The sequence below is a fragment of the Artemia franciscana genome, chromosome 3 (assembly GCF_032884065.1).
Source record: "Artemia franciscana chromosome 3, ASM3288406v1, whole genome shotgun sequence".
Classification (NCBI taxonomy): Eukaryota; Metazoa; Arthropoda; class Branchiopoda; order Anostraca; family Artemiidae; genus Artemia; species Artemia franciscana.
The window spans coordinates 3,039,093-3,061,722 of NC_088865.1; the positions used below are offsets into that span (position 1 = coordinate 3,039,093).

At 36.9% G+C, this 22,630-nt stretch overlaps 1 protein-coding gene across 3 annotated transcripts in view; it reads left to right on the forward strand.

Annotated features, from left to right (window-relative positions):
• The window catches only part of LOC136024752 (uncharacterized), a 93,300-nt gene that overhangs the window by 47,165 nt on the left and 23,505 nt on the right, over window positions 1-22,630 (forward strand). For all 3 annotated transcript variants that reach the window (XM_065700200.1, XM_065700197.1, XM_065700199.1), the window contains 2 exons: window positions 1,697-1,912; window positions 17,631-17,910. In XM_065700200.1, coding sequence (XP_065556272.1) covers window positions 1,697-1,912; window positions 17,631-17,910 — 496 coding nt within the window. The remainder of the gene's footprint in view (window positions 1-1,696; window positions 1,913-17,630; window positions 17,911-22,630) is intronic.

The following is a 22,630-nucleotide window of genomic DNA, read 5'->3' on the forward strand; positions in this document are numbered from 1 at the left end:
TGGGAGGAGGTGAGCCCCTAATATGGGTAATAATTTCTGTTCGTTTTAAGTTTTAATGCTGCTGCTTACTTCCAGCTGAAAAAAAAATTTTCATATTTATTTTTTCATTGTTTTTTTAAGTAATGCTAGTAAATCCTGCGCTCCCTTAATGGGAATTTTCTTCCCCCATGACAAATTCCTCGATGGAAAGTTCCCCCAGCATATCCCCCTCTTCTCAACCCCTGCCTCCAACCAAAAAATCCTCCTGAAAACGCCTGTACACTTCCCAATAACCATTACTATATGTAAGCACTGGTCAAAGTTTTGAACTTGTAACCCCTCCCACGGGAACTGTGGGGGAGTAAGTCGTCCCCAAAGACATAGTTATAAGGTTTTTCGACTACGCTGAATAAAATGGCTGTCTCAGAATTTTGATCCGTTGACTTTGGGAAAATAATTAGCGTGGGAGGGGGCCTAGTTGCCCTCCAATTTTTTTGATCACTTAAAAAGGGCACTAGAACTTGACTAGAACTCCGTTAGAATGAGCCCTCTCGCAACATTCTAGGACAACTGGGTCGACACGATCACCCCTGGGGAAAAAACAAAACAAAAACAAACAAACAAATAAACACGCATCCGTAATCTGCCTTCTGGCAAAAAATATAAAATTCCACATTTTTATAGATAGGAGCTTGAAACTTCTACTAGGGTTCTCTGATACGCTGAATCTGATGGTGTAATTTTCGTTAAGATTCTATGACTTTTAGGGGGTGTTTCCCCCTATTTTCTAAAATAACGCAAATTTTCTCAGGCTCGTAACTTTTGATGGGTAAGACTAAACTTGATGAAACTTATATATTTAAAATGAGCATTAAAATGCGATTCTTTTGATGTAGCTATTGGTACCGAAATTCAATTTTTTAAAGTTTTGGTTACTATTGAGCCGGGTCGCTCCTTACTACAGTTCGTTACCACGAACTGTTTGATAATTCTATTATATAATTTTTTATTTTTATCACAGAAAAGCTTGCTCTCAAAAACAAATTGTATGCTTGAAAATCCTTTCATCCTCGCATGAAAACATTAAATGTTGAAAGGAAAATCTTTTAAAAGGTGCTGATATCTTGTTTTCTGTAAATTCATAATCTGTTTCTTAAATACTTAATTCTATTATATAATTTTTTATTTTTATCACAGATAAGCTTGCTCTCAAAAGCAAATTGTATGCTTGGAAATCCTTTCATTCTCGCAAGAAAACATTGAATGCTAAAAGGAAAACCTTTTAAAAGGCGCTGATACCTTGTTTTTAGTAAATTCATAATCTGTTTCTTAAATATATAATTCCAGTATATAATTTTTTATTTTTATCACAGAAAAGTTTGCCCTCAAAAGCAAATTGTATGTTTGAAAAACCTTTCATCCTTGCAAAATAGCATGCTGAAAGGATAACCTTTTAAAAGGCGCTGATATCTTGTTTTCAGTAAGTTCATAACCTGTTTCTTTATTACATAATTCTAGATTTTTAAAGGCTTTTCTATTATGTCTTTTATATAAGCATCAACGGCTATTTATGCATTTTAGATATAAATATCTTAATACATATTTACGGAGCAAATTTGTACTGTAATTATCGAACGGGTTCGAGGCGTGAAGCTTGAGTGGGATCAGTCGGCCTGCAGGCTGACTGGTTGATCTTAATGACTGTCAAAAATTTCAGTTCTACTCACTGGGTCTGCTGATGAAGAGAGCTTCCTGTCTCTGGACCACATCACGTCGACTCAGCTTGATGGTGACCTTAGTGAAAGAAATTGATATACTCATCGATCACTCAAACTGTGCCAGTATCAATTGTCGAGAAGTTGGAATGCTTTGCTACTACGGAACCTTATTGCAGACGTTCATTGCTGGATGGGACTCGGCTGAATGTACAAAGGTTAGTCTTACACTGCTACAGAGGTTCTTATACTGTTGCTAGTAAGCTGCAGACATCTTGTGTTATTGTTAGTCTTATATCATTGCAGACATTCTGTTATATTGTATGTTGCTAGTTCTATAGTGTTGCAGAGGCTCATTGATGGATGGGCCTCAGCCGATTGCTCTTTTACTGTTGCTAGTCAATTGCAGGCATCTTATGCTTTTACTAGTTTTTTACTGTCGCAGACATTCTTGTACTGTTGCTAGTTATAGGTCGTTGCAGACGTACAATGCTGGAATGGACTCGACTGAATTAGTAAAGGCAAGCCTTGTGCTGTTGCACAAATTCTTAGAGTGTTGCTAGTCTATTGCAGCCATCTTGTGCTATTGCTAGTCTTGCACTATTGCAGACATGTTTGCAATGTTGCTATTTGCATTTCTGCATTGATGGATGTGACTCGACCAGATGCACAAAAATTAGTTGTAATCTACCCTCCCTAGCATAAGTATCATATGTACAAATTCTGAGGACAATTAATCCATCGACGGAATGAGAAAAAAGGGGACGTCATTGTAATTATTTTCTTGGGAGGGGGGTGGGATAATCAACTATTAGCAAATAATGTGTGAATAACATCTTTATACAGTATCTGCTAAAAATCCTTCATATCTGCCGAAGCAGTGGCACTGGACGCCAGAGAGAGCAATCACTGTCTGTTCTTTTTCTAATGGACTCCCAGCCCCTGAGATAGAATCATAATTTTCTGGCTACAAACGGTGATTACTACGAAAGTTTAAAATTAACTAAAATAAAAATCACTAAGTCTACCTAAATGTTTTTAAAATTATTTTTATATAAGAGATAAAAATATATTTAATGTACTGCTGCTAACGACTCACCATAGCACCAAGCTGCCTGAGGCCAACACAGCTCCGCACGCTCCTCCTCCATCCCAATCTCTTCAAAGCCTTCCTCTTTACACCCTCCCAGGAGGTTCCCATTTCCCTTAAACCTTTCTTTACGACATTCTCCAACCCCAACTGCAGACGACCTGCTTTCCGTTTAGCCCTTAACGGTTGACCAAAAAGGACAATCATTGGCAATCTTTCATCCTTCATTCGTAGAACGTGCCCAAGCCATCTCAACCTTTCTCTCATTATAACCCTAGAAAGCGGGGTAGAGCCGCATTTTTCGTACAGCCTACTGTTTGAAATACGCTCAGTCAGCCGGGTACTCAGAACGATCCGTAGACATCTTTTCTGGAAAACATCTATTAGATTTCCGTCCTCTTTTGGGAGTGGCCATGCTTCAGAGCTACATTTGACCAATGTCATCAATTTAGCTTGCAGTATTCTAATCTTGGTATGCAGACTTATCTTCCTATTCTTTTAAACTTTTTTTTACTGTGAAAAAACACCCTGAGCCTTGGCTGTTCTACTTTTAACATCTTCACTTCTCCCACGGTCTTTAAAAATAATACTACCAAGGTAAGTGAAGCTGCCCACATGCTCAATCTTTTTGGACCCAATGTAACGTTTTCATCTTCTCTTATTCCTAGCCTTAGCGACTTCGTCTTTTTAACATTAATTTTTAGAACTATTCTAGCATTCTGAACTCGCAAAACCTCTAAAAGTGTATTCATTTTGCTCACACTTTCATCTAGGATGCTTAAATCGTCAGCATAATCTAAGTCCAGGAAAATTTTTCTTCCCCATTTGATTCCGTCTTCTCCCATTGCCTCTCCTGTTCTCCTTAAGATAAAGTCCATCAAAATTATCCATATAAAGGGGCTTAGAGCACAATCCTGCTTAATTCCTTAATACGAAACCAGCTGCTAACCTCATTTCCTACTTTAACAGCAGCAGTGTTATTCTCGCACATAGTACTTATCACTTTAATGTATTTATCTGGTTTACCATACAAGGATAAGACCTTCGCTAAAGCTCTTCTATGAAACAGAATCGTACGCTTGCTCAAAATTGATAAAATTGAGGACCAAAGGTATTTGATAACTAAGGCACATCTCAATTATTAACCTAAGAGTGAAAATTTGGTCGACACATCCTCTACCCTTTCTAACACCGCACTGTTCTTCTCTTATCATTTTGTCTACATCATCTCTCAGTCTGAACAGTATCATGTTACTAAGTAATTTGTAACCTACACAGACCAAGACTAGTGCAACGATATTTACCACACTCACTATTATCACCTTTCTTATACAGTGTTTTAATTAGGGTTTTCCTAAAATCGCTAGGAACTTCTCCCTTTTCAAAAATCTTTTCATAATCTTCAGTAACATATTTCTAACCTCAGAGCCACCAAATTTACGAAATTCATTTACCAGAGTATCAACATCTTGAGCCTTCATTCTTTTAATCCTTTTAGAACTCGCTAATTCGTCCTCACAAAATAGGTCTTACTTCATATCCAAGGTATTACAAACTTTTTCATTTTCCTCCTTATTCTCCCTGCGACTTTATCTTGGTTTAGCACATTCTCAAAATGCTCTGTCCATCTCTCTTTAACTCTTTCCTTATCACTAATTATGGCCCTGTTCCTATCTTTAACTGGGACAAGTTCGGATTGACTACTCCCTCGCAATTTATTAACATGCTAGTACAATGTTTTGCTATTATGCCATCTTCCAGATCCTCAGCAATTTTAACCTTTGCCTCCACTCCACACCTTCTTAGTTCGTATTTTAATGCTTTCTCCACTTTCTATACATTCCTCTTGTTTTCATATGATCTATCACTCAGATAATTCTTGTACAAGTCCCTTCTCTCTATTAAACATAATACTCCACTAATATTCATAGCTGCGTTCCTAGTTTTCTTCCCTAAGACACCATCAGCAACTTCACAAATTGTTTTCCTAAAATTATTCCATCCATCTTCTACATTGTCAAATTTCTTACAAATTTCTGTTAAATGAATAAATTAGAAGAATGAATACCACCTTTGGTAAAACTTCGACCATGCAAAAGAAATCACAATGAAACCTGTAAAATAATTCATATTTAAATTAAAACATTTTGAAACAAACATGGCCATTGGGTATTTTTTGGGTATGTAATTTTCTAATACATTTCTAGCCATCCTCAATAAGTAGAACTGCAGCAAATCTTATTCTTTTCGACGAAGACATCCATTTGACTATACCTAAACGGCTATAGGAAGGATTTTGGATGAAGGATGACAGAATGCCAAAGATTGTTATTTTCGGCTAATCGTCTAGGTCCAAACGGAAAGCGATTCGTCCATGGTTGGGGTGGGAGGATGTCGTAAAAAAAGTTTTAAGGAAAATGGGAACTTCCAGGGAGGGTGAAAAGAAGGATGCTTTGAACAAATTAGGATAAAGGAGGAGCATACCTAGCTGTGCATCAGGTGGTTTGGGGTTGTGGTGAGTTGTTAGTAGTAGTAGTACTAAACGGTTATGTTTGAAGATATATTTATTGACTATATTTGACTAAATTTAAACATAAAGTTGCACTGTGCAAAACCATAGAAATGGTGATATTTCCGAGGTGGAGACGAACGTACCCGAAGACCTTAAGTGTGTACCTGATTACCACATAATACATTTTGAGACCTTTCTTTTTTTCAAGCAATTTTTGCTTCATTTGACTTCTGTCGTTGTGAACTTGAAAAAATAGTCAACACAGTTTTGGTTCTTTTTTTTAAGTTTATTTTAGCTATAAAACATGTAGGTCAGCATAGTTTTATCGCTTCACTCTTGTAAATTCGGATTTTATATTCATCGCTTGACAAAAGAAAAGTGGTTTCGAGACAATGCTTTCTTTGGTTATGTAACTGTGAATTTTCAGATATATTATGCAACAGTCCGCCTTTAACGGCAGCAGAGCGGAAATTTTAGCTGCTTATTTGCCACAAAATTTAGGTCAATGGGAAGATAAACGTCCTTTGGTTTGCTAGTTTAAAATTGAAGTTCTAGTACTATCGTGTTATTTTCTTGGGTTGGGAATCTTCTAAGAAAAGTTATATCGGCTATGAAAACGTTGAAATGTTCGTGACTGTACAATTTTGATAAAATCCTAGTGGGATACAAAGAAACAGCAGCTTCATCCACTGTTGACTTGGATAAGAATAGTTTCCTGTCTTTTAATATAAAGATGAAATAAATCGCTGACAATGAGCTTAAGGATGTTAATTTTTCATGTTGGGTCCAAAATTGTAATCCTTTATTAGGAAATATCTTGTTGTGCAGTTTCATAGTCTGATTTTGAAATTTTGTGTCTTGTTTTATGTTACCACTTAACTGTAGCTAATTATATTTAATTGTTCGAAAGTTAGACCACCGACGGAATACACACCCAGGGGCGCCAATTAAAAAAAAAAACCTGAAAAATCTATGCCCATCTGAAACCTGAAAAACCTGAAAAAAAACCTTCAAAAACCGAAAAAAAATCTGAAAAGCTGCCTGGTGCCAACACAGCGGTGTACGCTTCTCTCTAACCTCAATCTTTTCAATGTTTCCACACTCTTTACCCTATCCCATGAAGCTCCATTTTCCTTTAAATCCTCCCTCATGACCTCTTCCTTCTCCATTTTAGGATGGCCCAATTTTTGTTTAGCCCCAGACAGATGGCTGTAAAGCTCAGTCAGTGCCAATTTGTCATTTTCCATCCGTAAAAACGTGGTCCTAACAGTTTAAAATGCAAAAACATTTGCGAGCCAACAATTTAACTTTAAGAAGTCAATTGGAAAGTTAAAAAGATAAAACTGGTCAAGCTAAACTTGAAAAAAAATGCAAGTCGGAAAAAAAATCAAAAGGGACATTAAAAAGGGAGGGACAAAATAAGCGAAAAAATACACAAAAAACGAGATATAAATATATGTGAAAATTAAAAGGGACACTAAAAAAAGTGTCAGTAATTTAACTGTATAAAGTCAATAAAAAGTTAAGAAAATAAAAACTGGTAAAGGGGGGCGGGGGAAAATAAGTGATTAAACACAAAAAGAGACCGAAATATAAATATATATGAAAATTAAAAGGGATACAAAAAAAGAAAGGGGGGAACAAGCAAATAAGTGCAAAAACCTGGGCAGCACCATCATCCAATAAAAAAAAAAAAAAGAAAGGGAGAAACTAGTGGGATATTTTATTAATTTTCTATAATGAATGAGATAAAAGTTTTTTCATATCTGGAAGTAACGCAGCAAATGGGGGAGGAAATAGGGATGGGCTCAGAAACAGCTTGAGGTGGCCGTAATCCCGATGGGGAGTGACTTTTTGGGAAAATACTTGCCGTCGAGGATTTGTTCTTGCAGTTTTGCAAAAAGGAGGCACAACGAAACCCTCTTGCACTTAAGGGTTTCCGAACTATCTTTTCTTAGGAGCAGAGAGTATGGCACCTTGCCTACTTCGAAAATTATTTGCAAGGATCTTTTTCGGATTTATTCTTTTTTTTTTCTATTCTTCGTGACAGATACCAGGGTACCAAACTGGACAAGTATATCCGAGATGCGGGTAGACAAAAAACATGTAAACCCTTGGGATGGGAAGGGAGGACGCTAAATTTATTTAGGAGCTCCGAGGGTGATAGACACATTAGCTCTGTGGATAATATCTTTAACATGGATATCCCAGTTTAGATTTGAAGAAATTGTGAGGTCAAGTAATTTAAAGAAGGACACAGAAATTTCAGGAGGGGTAGGATTAAGAAAACAGGGCGAGAATTTGAGGAAACCAATCGGCATTATCATGGATTAGAGGGGTGTACTGTCATGTCCAAGTCCGAGGCCTCATCTCCAATTTCATTGAGGATACTCATAGGACTGCTTATTGAATTTTTGAAGCAAGTTTCAATAACTGTTAGGTCATAAAAAAATTTTCATTGGTCCGAAAATTCCTTTGCGAGGCTGTTAATCATGACCGACAAAAAGGAGGACCTAGGGGAGTAACTTGGGTATGCCATTGTCGACAGGGAGAGGATTTGAATAATGATTCTGGTATTTGACAACCTGTGATCTATTTGTTAAGAAGGAGGCAACCAATTTCACCAGTAAGGGATCAATATTGAATTTACTGACAAGTTTCTCAACTAAAATATTGTGGTTAACAAGATCAAATGCTTTCTGAAGGTCAATAGAAAATAAATTTCGCCAGAAATTAGGCTTTTTAAGGATTTTCTCAATGTGGTGGATAAGAGAACGATGCAGTGGGGAGTAGAACTGGATTTTATGTTGCCCAATCGCCTCAGGTTAGTAAGAGGCGGGATTTTTTCTCTTTAGCCAATCTGCATGGAATCCCTCATAAAGTTTCGAGAAAATAGGAGTAAGAGTAATAGGACGAACGCCTTCAAAACCGGGATTTCCGTTTTTCTTTTTCAAAGGGGCTATGAAACCCTGTTTCCAAATTATTGAAATTCGCCCAGACTCGATAATCTTGTTAAACAGGACACAAGGACTTTGGAAGGAAGTTACTGAAGGCACTAATAAGAGGGAATGGGATATCCAAAAGACAAACACTTGTTTTTCTTAGTTTTCCAATTCTTCTTTCTATCTCAGACGGGGAAACAGAGGGAAAAGAAGGAGAAATGGCTCTTGTTGTTGATTAGTTAGACCAGTGGTTCTCAACCGGGGTCCACATGGACCCCTAGGGGTCCATGTAATATTCCTGGGGGTCCACAGGCAAAACACAACAAATTGGGGGTCCACAATGATATTTTGGGGGTCCATGAAAAAAACCAACTCAGAACGCTCTTTATTTTTAAAAATTCAATTTCTACTGTAATTTACATTATTCTGAAAAATATATATTAATAATTCTTTCATTATTTTTTTTGTACTTTCTTTTGACTTATATATTCACCCATCAGTCAGTGGCAAGAACAAGCGAAGGTGAAAATCTTTTAACTTCTCTCATGAAGTAGGCGGTGAGCTTTAGTCTTTATTTTTAAGCAGATATTTCCTTCCCAATGCCCGGTACCTAACCATAGATCTGCAACGACTTATCTATTACCCGTTGGTCAGTGGCAAGAGCAAATACAATCTTTCAACATATCTTAGGAAATGATGGTTTCCTGGCATTATATGAAATAAGCAAAATAATTGTTAAGGCCGGAAAACCCCATAATATTGGTGAAACAGTAATTCTACCTGCAGTTTCTGCTATCATTTCATCAGTTGTGAAACAAAATGCAGTTGAAATTACTAATTCCATCCCGTTAAGCAACTCTTCTGTGTCACGACGCATTGATGAAATGGTAGAGGATGTAGAAAAACAATTGATAGCTCATTCGCAAGTGAAACAGATTGCCCTTCAACTTGATGAATCAACTTTAAGAGATAATGAGGCCCTTTTATTAGCATATGTTTGGTTTAACAATGAAGGACCCAAAGAGGAAATGCTTTTTGCTAGAAGTCTTACGACAGACACAAAAGGCGAAACAATTTTTAATGAAGTTGCTACTTATTTCAAGGAAAACAATGTCCCCCTTAAAAATATAATTGCTTGTGCTACTGATGGTGCACCATCTATGACAGGCAGATACAAAGGTTTTATTGCACATTAAAAAAAAAACAGTCCTAGAAGTATATTGTATTCACTGTGTGATACACTGTCAACACTTAGTTACAAAGAAAATGAGTGCACGTCCGCATGATGCCCTTTCTGTTGTAATTAAAGTAGTAAACCATATTAAATCAAATTCTCTCCAGGACCGCCTTTTCCGTGAATTCTGTAAGCAAAATGGAGAAGAGTTTGAGTGGCTTGTATTACATACAGAGGTGAGATGGCTATCAAAGGGGAATTGTCTTAAGCGTTTCATTGCACTTTGGGATTCTATTGTTTCCTTTCTTGCTGAAACACAACTTGGAGCGAAACTGCTTGCAAATAAAAATGATGTGTTTTACTTATCAGATATATTTGAAAAACTTAATACACTTAATAAACATCTCCAAGGAAAGATCTGATATCTAGTAAAAGTGCTATTGCTGCTTTTCTAAGAAAACTACAGCTGTATAAGAATAATATCAGGCGTCGTGCATTTGAACAGTTTCCTTGTTTGGCCTGTGTTAGTAGCGATTTGCAAGATGAAAATCTTGTATTATATGGTGAATATTCGGAAAATATACATGAAGATATGCAAACTCGGTTTAGCGACCTACTCGGGATGGATATACCGATTTAGATTTCAATTTCTTTCGAAGTTAATGTTGCCGAAATAGAATTGTCTTTGCAAGAGCCCCTCATCGAATTACAAAGTGATGAAATAACGCGTGCAAAATCCAAAGATGAAAAGTACAGTATATGGAAAACAACCGACGTTGCTACAAAGTACCCTTTGCTCTGGGATAAAGCGCAGTTCTACGTTATTGCTTTTCCTATCTTATCTTGTTGAAGCGGGATTTAGTCGTGTTCCTCAAATGTTATCAAAAGCTCGCAATAGACTTGACATTGTGAAAAGGGGCGATCTTCGACTATCATTAACATCGATAGATCCAAATATAAAGAAACTCGTCGTGAAGCATCAACCACAGGGATCTCATTGAATAAACATGCCTTTTCCTTCTTTTTTTTAATCCCACACTTAATTTCAACTCCTTTTTGTATTCAGTTTACAAGAATAAGGTTGGAGTGAATTAAACTACCTGAGGAGCTCTACTCTCCATGATTTTGAGTTGCTTGCCCATGGAAGAAACAATGTAATATTGTAGTTATTATCACAATAATAGTAATAATAACAATAATTATTATTATATTATAGTAGAATATTTTATTTGTATTAAATTAGTTTTCATTTAAAAATAAAGCTTAATCGTATACTATTTCTTTGATAATTAAAACCTTAAAATTTATTTTAATGAAGAATAGAAAATTGTTCTTATGTCCAATAGCTATGAAGGGGTCCACCAAGATAAAAAGAAGAGAAAAGGGGTCCATGGGTAAAAAAAAGGTTGAGAACCACTGGGTTAGACAATGCTGGAATGCTCTGGACAATGGGGGCGAGGAATTTATTTAGATTATTGGCAGTAACATCAGGGTACTTCGGTAGATTGAACCTAAGCTGCTCAAGCGTCCTGCCAAACAGCTTTTTAACCTCGGAATACCAATTTTTTGGTCTATTAGTAAACAATTATTCGCCTTTATTTTTGTAGTAAGATCGAACCTATTTAGGAATTTCTCTTTTAATTGATTTTCTTAGCTTATTGGCTTCATCCGTTTTACCATTTGTGAAAAGCTTCAATTTGCTTTTAGTGAGTTTTTTATAGTTGGGTTAATAAAGGGTTTATCACTGGAGCAGCTTTTAAATCTTTTTTCTTAGGAACAAATTTGATGTGTATCAATTAGCTTTTCGTGGAAGATAGCCATTTTCTCGTCAAGATTTTTCAAATTATAAATATCAGAACAATCTTCAGTATTCAGCCACATTCCTTCAAAATCAGAATTTGACGAGGGTGATAAGCGCCATAAGTTATTGAGAAAGAATGGTTAAAATTTGAAGAGGGAAATAAAAAAGTCGAAAAATGATAACTCCCACCCAATGGGAGCAAAGCTGAGGGAGGGTTATAAAAATTATACATATTTGTTAAAATAACATAAGTATTTCCCCTTGTCGTTGGTATTTTAACACTTTGCTTTACTTTAAGGAGCAAAAAGAATCCATTTTAAGCTCGTTGCCATCGCCAACTAAAAAAAGGCCAGCTGGGAAATAACAAAATGCCAGCGCTTGTTTGCAAACTGCTGGACGAATTTACGTTTTGTATTGATATTTTCATCTAGAGAGTAATAGAAAACAGCTATTGCAATAATATAAAATGAACGAGGGAGTACTTTTGGTCTAATACTTAGCCAGATGATTTCATGATACTAGGATGAACTAGGGACTCGAATAATCTTTGGGTAAAATGTTGCTCTTAGTATAGAGCAAAACACCGTCGCCTTTTTTCGCGAGTGGGTGGTCCAAAGGCCGGAGTTTGATAAACTCTAAATAATTTGTCAGGTGCAGGGACCCTGGGTCGTGGGACTGTACTTTAGTATTTGCTATAATATCAGTTTAATTTGATTCTGAAAGGACTTTAAGTTCGATAAGCTTTTCAAAATTAAGACTTCTCGCATTAGTAACTAAAAGTTTAGGGAAACAAAACCGATTGGATAAACGCAACAGGGAGACTCGATGAGTTTGAGAGATCCCTGAATGGGGTTTTAATTTAATATTATGATGCTTTGGACAAGTAGGGTAAGAGAAGAATTTACCTTGAGGATGTGGAGAGGGATCGGGCAAGGATATAAGTATGACGAGGAAGGTGCAAACTATTTCCAGTTGACGGGAAGTGAGAACAATTAGGATTTGTTGCACGACAATTATCAAATGCGAAAAGTATCAAACTTGGGTCACATTGACAGGGTAGGTACGAGGGATAAAAAGAACGGGCTGATGGTGGGGTTTCGTGGAGACAGGGTAAGAAGGAGTCGAATTGGGAGGATTCTTGATAGAGATGAATGGGGAAGATGGGAAGGCTAGAAGGAGCTGGGAAAGGGAAGTTAGGTGAAAACTATCTGGGAGGAGGGAGGTCTGATTTACTTTGGTAAAGGATGGGAGGAGGCTTGATCCAGTCAGCAACATCTTGGGTGCATGGAGCAGATTTGGTATGCAAAGGGGTCTATGTCTGGGAGGAATATGAGTAAGAGGGAATTGTGGGAGAGTTTGGGCTGAGTAAAGTCTGCGATGGTGATTTGAATGGAGTACATTTCTGGGTCGAAAGGGCGTTTCGGAGGGTGAATTCCTTGGGCATGATGCTTTGTATCAGATAAGGAGGGAGGTAATGAGGAGTATTTAATAAGGGAGGAATGGGATCCGTAATGCTGTCTAAAACAAGGACTTTCCAGCGTGGAATCTTTGACCGGTGATAGCTGGGACTGCCCAAGTTTGTGAACTTGGCTTTTGTTTGCAGCTTGATTATTATTTTTATGCAAAAAGGAAGAGGGGACATGGATATTCAGGTTATCACACCCGAAACAACGCCCGCTTGGTGCTAACTTACATAAAGGAACATGGTCAAAATTACACTTTGCTTTAGTACAATTGCCAGTGAGGTAAAAAATAGATGCAATAACGAGCACTTTTTTGGTCGTAGTTGTTAGATAAGAAACGGGAACAAAATCTTGGACTAGCCTCATTTCGTTTTTTGAGGCTATGAGTAAAAGATCCATGAAAATAAGAGCTCTTAGGACTAAATTTGTAATTTCCTTGTTTGGAAAACTTCCAATTTTTGATAACACTATTATCAGGAATACTTTTTTGCTGCAGATTTTTAGGAGCACGATCATGTCCAAAATCGCATTTATCTCCTAATTTGCAAAAATGTGCCAAAATTATGTTAGCACATTTGCGTATGTTATTACTATTACGGATGACGCGAAATCTCAGTCGAGATTCAGGCCGCAAACTCTATTTTCTCCTCTTCCCCAAGAAAAAACAGTATGTCACTATGCTATGATCGCCCCCTTCAGGCGTGGTATTCTCAGATGGGATTTGCTTACCTATTTTTTTTTCTTTATAAAAGAGCCTTCCTTGGTAGTGTCTAGATGTCCACCATTATTTTCCCCATCCAGAGGACCCCACCTACCGGATTCAGACCGACTTGGCCAGGTTGTATCCGACTCTCAAAAGAAAAATGAGACCCAGGTGCCACCCCTCAAGCATCAACGACAAGCTGCCTTGACCCTCAGAACCAGTACCAATAAGGGAACTTCTTTCTCTCATCTCAGGTTTCTCTTCGCGGGATCTTTTCTTGCAAACAGTCAATGCCTCCTTCCTCCAGGGAGATTGGACCCCCATCTCCCATCTGGTATCATTTTGGGGGACATTACCGGCTTCGATTCATTCAATCGCGGCAGTACAATCCATAAACACCCGGTCTCATGGCCAAACACTCGGCAAAACGGCCAGTGGCTTGACGGTAACTGAAATAAGTAAAAAGAGGTCCATATTTGTGCTTATTATTTTCAGAGGCACTATTAGAAGATTTTCACCACTATATTCTACTACCTTGGTAAATGAAACTATCTACCTGGTCCGTTTTCTTGTTACCCAACATCACTTCCAAGAAGTTATCTAGCATCACTTAACATGTTTTCGATTTTTTATTAATAAGTTCAAGTACTTCTGAGCCAATATCGAGAAAACTATCTTCTTTACCTGTATTTATTCTTAGTTCAAGCGACTTATTCTTCTTAACGTTAATTTGACACTCTTAAAGTTCAATCTAGGCCAACCATTTTCTTGATTACGCAAGGAATTCGTAATTTTTGACCGTGCATAATTTTGATTTTGTCCACAAGTGGGATAACAATACGGCTTGCGCATCAGTCTGTAACTACTACTAAATTTGAGCTTATTAGTATGTCTCATGAAGTGTCATATGGTGGCGTACAGGATGTCACAAGATTAAAGTGTAGAATCTTGGGTCGCATAAGCCAATGCTGAAAAATATTTGTTTTTTCAATCTTCTTGGTAGGGTTGTAAGTTCATAGATTCTATTTAAAAAAAAACTATATCCACATTATTATTTTTTTAACAGAATTAGTATATTTTTTTTTACGTAATCATTTTTGATGCAAGGTGCAAATAAATTGTTTGGGGAAAGGAAACTTCTTATTAAATAGCAACAATTTAAGCTGGTATTCATTTGCATCACAGTTGGGTGATAGCCTCTTGTGAAGACACAACATTTGTGAATACCAGCTGCCATAACTTGATGCGAAAGTACAATGCTAATAATTGACAGAATTGTATTATTCTTGTCTAATATTCTTTTTAAGCAGGAGTGGAATAAAGAAGTTCAAACTTGCCAGAGTAGACTTCGTGGATGTATAAAAAAAAGCATTTGGACTTATATATTCAGATCGTTTGATATACGCCCTGTGGCATCTGTCCTGCTGTCAAGGCGGACACCTGTGGCACCTGTCCAGCTGTAAAGGCGGACAACTGTGGCACATGTTCGTCTGTCAAGGCGGACACCTGTGGCACATGTTCGTCTGTCAAGGCGGACACCTGTGGTACCTGTTTCCATGATGTTTATTCACGCTAGTCATCTCTTGGTGGGAGCCCTATAAAGCCAGTAAATCTTGCCACAAAAGTGGTGTCTTGAATGTTTCCCAAATATTCTAAAATTTTAGTGCTGCTAAAGAGTCAAGATTAGAAGCTTGGTCTGTTCCTTGTCTTTGCGGACACCCTTGTTTTGCACCTGTCCTTGTTCTGAACTCTAATCTGGCTTAAGAATTGGGAAAAGTTAGGGAATAAGCTTGCCAGGTTTTTTTTTCATCACAGGATACATCTGTATTTCTGTGCAATAAAAAGTTGCAGCAATTTGAAGTTACAAAGTAGGAGCGGAAACATGAGTAACAATTAATAGTATTTTTATTCCGGATCAGATGTCGTAGGAGAATGATAATAGCTTTCGGTCCCAGAGGATACTAGTTTTTATGGCACGTGGTATTAACCAAGAGACATATAGCGATCGCAAATTCTGTCGGTCTGTCTGTCTGTCGGCCTGTCCCGGTTTTGCTACTTTAGGCACTTCCAGGTAAGCTAGGACGATGAAATTTGGCAGGCGTATTAGGGGCCGGACCAGATTAAATTTGAAATAGTCTTTTTCTCGATTTGACCATCTAGGGTTGGGGGAGTGGGGTCCGGTTAATTCGGAAAAAATAAAAAAAATAAAGTAGTTTTAACTTACGAACGTTTGATGGGATCTTAATGAAATTTGAAGTTTGGAAGGATATCTCGTCTCAGAGCTTTTATTTTTAATTCTGACTGGATCCGGTGACATTGGGGGGAATTGAGGGGGAACCTAAAATCTTGGAAAATCCACGCTTAGAGTGGAGGGATCGGGATGAAACTTGGTGGGAAAAATAAGCACAAGTCCTAGATACGGGATTGACATAACCGAAACGAATCTGATCTCTTTCGGGGAGTTGGGGGGAGGGTTAATTCTAAAAAAATTGGAAAAATGAGGTATTTTTAACTTACGAAAGAGCGATCGTATCTTAATGGAATTTCATATTTAGAAGGACCTCGAAACTCAGATCTCTTATTTTAAATTCCAACCGGATTCAGTGTCATTAGGGGTGGGGGGCGGAAATCCTCGAAAACGCTTAAAAAGGAGAGATCAGGATGAAACTTGGTGGAAAGAATAACCGCAAGTCCAAGATAGGTGACTGACATAACCGGACCGGATCCGCTCTCTTTGGTAGAGTTAGGGGGGGGGGAGTAATTGGAAAAATTAGAAAAATATGGTATTTGTAACTTACGAACGGGTGATCAGATCTTAATGAAGTTTGATATCTAGAAGGATATTGTGCTTTAGAACTCACATTTTAAATCCCGACCAGATTCGGTGACATTGAAGGGAGTTGGAGGGGGAAACCGGAATTCTTGGAAAAAGTGAAAATCGAGGTATCTTACGAATGGGTGATCGGATCTTAATGAAACTTGATATATAGAAGAATCTTATGTCTCAGATGCTCCATTTTCAATTCGAATCGGTTCTGGGGACATAGAGGGTTGGAGGGGGGAAACAGAAATCTTGGAAACCGGAAATCTTTGAAAATGCTTAGAGTGGAGAGATCGGGATGAAACTTGATGCGAAGAATAAGCACAAGCTATAGATGCGAGATTGACATAATTTGTACGGATCCGTTCTCTTTGGGTAAGCTGAGGGATGTTAATTTGGAAAAATTTGAAAAATTGAGGTATTTTTAGCTTAAGAATGGGTCACCGGTTCTTAATGAAATTTGATATTTAGAAGGAACTCATGTCTCAGAGTTCTTATTTCAAGTCCCGACCAGATCTGTTGACATTGGGGGGAGCTAGAGGGGGAAACCGGAAATCTTGGAAAACGCTTATAAATGTCGTAGATACGTGATTGACGTAACCGGACTGGATCCGCTCTCTTTGGGGGAGTTAAGTGGTGGGGTTTAGCGCTTTGGTGAGTTTGGTGCTTCTCGACGTGCTAGGACGATGAAAATTGGTAGGCGTGTCAGGAAGCTCTACAAATTGACTTGATAAAATCGTTTTCCTCGATTCGACCATCTGGGGGGCTGAAGGGAGAGGAAAAATTAGAAAATTTGAGGTATTTTTAACTTACGAGTGGGTGAACGGATCTTAATGAATTTCGATATCGAGAAGGACCTTGTGACTCAGAGCTCTTATTTTAAATCCCGACCGGCATTAAGCCTCTGATTTTCCTTTTAAAGCAATCTATTGATTCTTAGAGTTTTGCTAGAGCTCATACCATATGAGCTCTTGGCTCTTAGCTCTTCTTGCCTCGTCACAAGTGCCATATGAGCTCTTGGCTCTTCCGACCTCGTCACAAGTGCCATATGAGCTCTTGGCTCTTCCGACCTCGTCACAAGTGCCATATGAGCTCTTAGCTCTTGTTATATCGTGAGTGGATAATGACATTTATGTAAGATTTTCCTCTTAAAAAATTAAATAAAAGATGTAGTCTTAATTTTTTAATATATTTCAAAGTTAACGTATTATATTTAGTTCATACCCCCCCCCCCTCAAGCTTAATAAACTAATATATACCAAAGAGAGAATTTACCGAATTCAGAGCGTAAATAAGGTTTACTAAGCAGTTTTGTCTGTTACTACCTCATATATTTGGTTTTCTACTTTAAATAAAAGTTAATTTAAACTAATCTTAAGTTGGTTTATTTAAAACTTATTTAATTTAAGCCCAAAATTTCAATATTTCAGGTATTGATGGTCATAGATAACCAAGCCGAAATTAAGAAAAAGCTTACAGAGCTGTTGAGGGTTGGATACAGGGGCCATTTTCGAAGAGTGGGGGATGCCGTGCTTGATGATCAACAGCTGAATGAAATCAAGATTCGTTATCATTATTTAAAACTTTTTGTAGAAGCAGCCTCAACGCCTTCTGAGAGATGGTTATGGCTCCTACGAATATTGGCACAGTATAACCGCGAAGAGAGAGCCATCCTACTTTTAATGATGTTTTTACCACTGGACAATGAAGGTACTTTCTGTTTCATATTTTGGCGCCATTACTGCAAATACACAATATTTTTTTGGTTGGGAGGGGGGCGGTGTTGGTTCTAATGATAAAAAAAAATATTTTGTGACAGTTTGAATCCGAAGTACCTAGAAATTCAGGAAAATGTATAATTTCTTTGGAGAGGGTGAAGGCCCTCCTCCATGTGTAAGTCCCTCCGTAAACTAGGCTACTAGCTTTTTTACTTTCCATTAGACTTGGCTGTAATCTAACACCCCTGCCTGTAGAATTCTACATTAATCACCTGGGTTCTAGGGACTGAGTTCACCTGGGTTCTAGAAAGTAAATAGAGGTAGAAATAAGAACATTGGCGAGATTATCGATAATTTTTACCAGTTATTTTATCCTTTTTTATTTGAAATGATTTGTCTAAAACATTTCGTTGACCGAAATTTTAGTTTTGATGAACGTCCCTGACACCATATTCAAATTGATTTACGTGCTGTGAAGATCTGAATAATTGGATTTGATACGCTATTAATATCAGATTATAAGTTTGTAATATTTTATTCAAATATTTAAAGGAGTTCAGGAAATGATTGTAGCATAAGGGTATTGGGCCGTTGCGCCCTGAACCCTGACTCAGTTTGGATATTCCACCCATAAAACGATGATTGTGATGGTTAGTGCGGAACTGTTTTGGTTGTTATTCCTCACATATGATCTTCTTTTTTGTCTCTAATGGGTTTCCGACATTCTTTAGGAGTTTTGCCTCATTGAGGGACTCCAAAAATAAAACCGTTTCCCATAGTTTCCGCCGAATAATATGGTACTTGGTTTTGGAATATGGGTTTGCTAGAAAAAAGGACAAAAATACCTCCTCCTATATTTTGAGAAAAACCTTCTTTTGGATCATCATAAAAAAGTTTACAATACCCTAGCCCCCCCCCCAATAGTTTTGTGAATTAGCACCCTTGTGTAATGGATTTCATGAAACAATTGTACAACCAATCTTCTAATGTAAATCGGTAGGTGCAAATTCAAAAACGTAATGGAGTTATTCTAATACTCATATTTTTCGTGATAAAATTCTCGTTCGTTTGCAGTTTTGCACAAAAAATTGTGCATAACTTTTATGTATGCTTGTTAGCGCAAAGAAAGTTATATTAGAGAAGATTTGCTCTGAAAAAAAAATTAACCATAACAGCCGAAATTGACAATGTCTGCTTTTGAATTTTTAAAAAGGATGCAGTTTTATGTAAATATTTTCAGAATATAATATTGGCTTGAACTCGGGGATTTTTCTACACTATGAGTAGATATGCTTGAATATGGGCTACAAAAAGGGAGAAGGAGCAATTTTGATTTGTTCAAATTTGAAATATTAGTAAGACAACACTGCTGACGCGATTTTGATATATGATATTGATATTGATGTTGATATTGATTATTGATATTGATATTTGATTTTGATATTCATTCGTATAAAAAATTGTCAAGTGATATGGAATAAACGGTATTCATTGCGAATAAAAAGGTGTAGCCGACCTCTCTGGCTGTCAAATAGAGGGCACTTAATTTTAATTTATGTCCAAATGAGCCCTCCACGACTTTTAAGATTACCTATTTTACATAATGAAGCCGGGGAAATACACAGGGGCGATCAATTTAGAATTTTGATTGTTCTTCAAGAAGATAGCAATTAAAATATATGGTTTGAAGTTTGCATCGATTTCAATAAGCTTATATAATATTTCGTAAGATTTTCCTCCTGTAAGCTATTGTTTCCACAGAGTCATTTTTTAAATGCTTTCCAAAGGAGTCCCTAGCCGGTCAATCATTTTGATCAAAAGTTTTCGTCAATCGATTTACGTGTGCTTCAATCAATCTTCAATCTTCAGTCTCGACCAAAGCTAATTTAACACACTGCTTTTGATCAAAATGATTGAGTCATTCAAACTTTCTATCAATCACCATCAACGCTTGACTCAAGCGTCAAACAGGTTCCTAGATGGTCAATCATGCTTGAATCAATCGATTGACGGAAGCTTTTGATCAAAAAGATCGACCGTCTAGGGCCTCCTTAAGACCAACTAACTATACCTGATGTATGACAAATAAGATAATAGTAATAAATGAATGATAAAACAGAATAGCCGAGAAAAACGATGGTAATGTCAGCCAGTGGACAGAAAAGAAAGGAAAATTACAAAAGCAGATATTTCGGCTAGGACATCTGCTAAGACCATTCACCAATCATGTTTGGATCAATCCAATTGGTGGATGGCCTTCCATTTATTTTGCTTATTTTTTTGTTTGTTAGTTGTTTTTTTTTCATTCAGTCTTTCTTCTTCTCTGTTCGATTTTATTTCAAAAGATTAGTTTTTCTTTTTTTTTAAGCGCTGAAGATGGCTTGGTGGAGGTTTTTGCTGAAATATCTGCTTTTATCATTGTCGCTTCTTTACTATGCTCTGACAGACATTACCCTTGTTTTCTCGGCTCTTCTATTTTATTATTCATTTATTCTTTTTGTTCTTTTTTGTCATGCGTCATTTTTTAATTGTCGAAGCGATCTCTTGAAGCGCTTTGAAAAATAGAGGTCACTAAATTTTAACTCATGTCCAAATGAGCACTCCTCGGCTTTTAAGATTACCTATTTTACATAATGAGGCCGGGGAAATAAACAAGGGGGATCAATTTAGAATTTTGTTTGTTCTTCAAAAAGATAGCAATTAAAATATATGGTTTGAAGTTTGCATCGATTTCAATAAGCTTATATAATATTTCGTAAGATTTTCCTCTTGTAAGCTATTGTTTCCACCGAGTCATTTTTTAAATGCTTTCCAAAGGAGACCCTAGCCGGTCAATCATTTTGATCAAAAGTTTTCGTCAATCGATTTACGTGTGCTTCAATCAATCTTCAATCGACCCTTCAACCAACCCTTCAGTCTCGACCAAAGCTAATTTAACACACTGCTTTTGATCAAAATGATTGAGTCATTCAAACTTTCTATCAATCACCATCAACGCTTGACTCAAGCGTCAACCAGGTTCCTAGACGGTCAATCATGCTTGAATCAATCGATTGACGGAAGCTTTTGATCAAAAGGATTGACCGTCTAGGGCCTTCTTAAGACCAACTGACTATACCTAACGTATGACAAATAAGATGATAAAACAGAATAGCCGAGAAAAACGATGGTAATGTCAGCCAGTGGACAGAAAAGAAAGGAAAATTACAAAAGCAGATATTTCGGCTAGGACATCTGCTAAGACCATTCACCAATCATGTTTGGATCAATCCAATTGGTGGATGGCCTTCCATTTATTTTGCTTATTTTTTTGTTTGTTAGTTGTTTTTTTTTCATTCAGTCTTTCTTCTTCTCTGTTCGATTTTATTTCAAAAGATTAGTTTTTCTTTTTTTTTAAGCGCTGAAGATGGCTTGGTGGAGGTTTTTGCTGAAATATCTGCTTTTATCATTGTCGCTTCTTTACTATGCTCTGACAGACATTACCCTTGTTTTCTCGGCTCTTCTATTTTATTATTCATTTATTCTTTTTTTCTTGTTTGTCATGCGTCATTTTTTAATTGTCGAAGCGATTTCTTGAAGCGCTTTGAAAACGTTAAAACCAAAGTCTTGTAAAATTAGATTGAATTCATTATGTTCCCCAAATAAGCTACTCTAATTAACCCCTCAAAAATCTTGAGTTCTAACCTTGAATGGAAATATGATCTTTTTTAGATGGTGGTTGTTCCATCAGAAATAATAAATTTTTTTAAGAGCAAACTGACGCCTTAAAACGTTCAATTTTGAAACCCATTATGAAACACAATGCAAAAGGAGGTGCTTATGATCACTCCCTATTTCCTTGCACAGTTCCGTATAAAGTCTACTACTTGATTAAGGAAATTTCATGTAGTTTACAAACTTGACTCATTCTTTGAAGGTTAAAAAGGGGGGGGTGGGCCTTTTATAATTTGCATTTTTTTGTGTGACACAGGAAAATTTTCACGACTCGGTGCTGGCTCACAATGTACACTTTGGGCAAGGATGCTTTACCCAATAAAGTCATATTGTCCAAAAACGGGTTATTTTGCCAACCCTCTCAATCCTTAGTTGCTTAGACTCGGGTCAACCTTGCTTATGTAATTAATACTAGAGTGAAGCCTCGATGCATTGAATCTAACAGGGGAAAAGAAAAAATCGTTGTGTCAAGGATTTCGATATATTGAGGTTCGATAAATCAAGGTGATTTTCAACAAAATACGATCTATAGAGGCTCACAACAGCATCAGTAAATCATGAAATATTCTCAGGAGACGTAATAAAAAATATATAATAAAAATAAATATTTATTTTTGAATTGAAGCAATCATTAAAGTCATTTCGGAACGCTTAATAATCACATAAAATCACTTCAATGACTTTTAATAAAACATAACGACTCTTTTTCTGAACATAAAAATTACTTGGAATAGAACATGTCATTGGTTTTTTAAGTCAAATAAGAACAGAAATTTTTGTTTAAGGTAATGTAGAAAACATTAGCGTAAGATTTAATAATGCATTAAACTAAACTTTATACTTTAAAAAAAAATTCTGAAATGATCATTTGTCTACCTGTTACTGTATCTTCCAGTCATTGTCCAATACAGAGATCAATCGAATTACTGGGTCACTGATAAAGGTCTTCTTTGAAGGAATTTTCAGTACAAAGAAGTGTGCCGCCACGTTGCACCGTG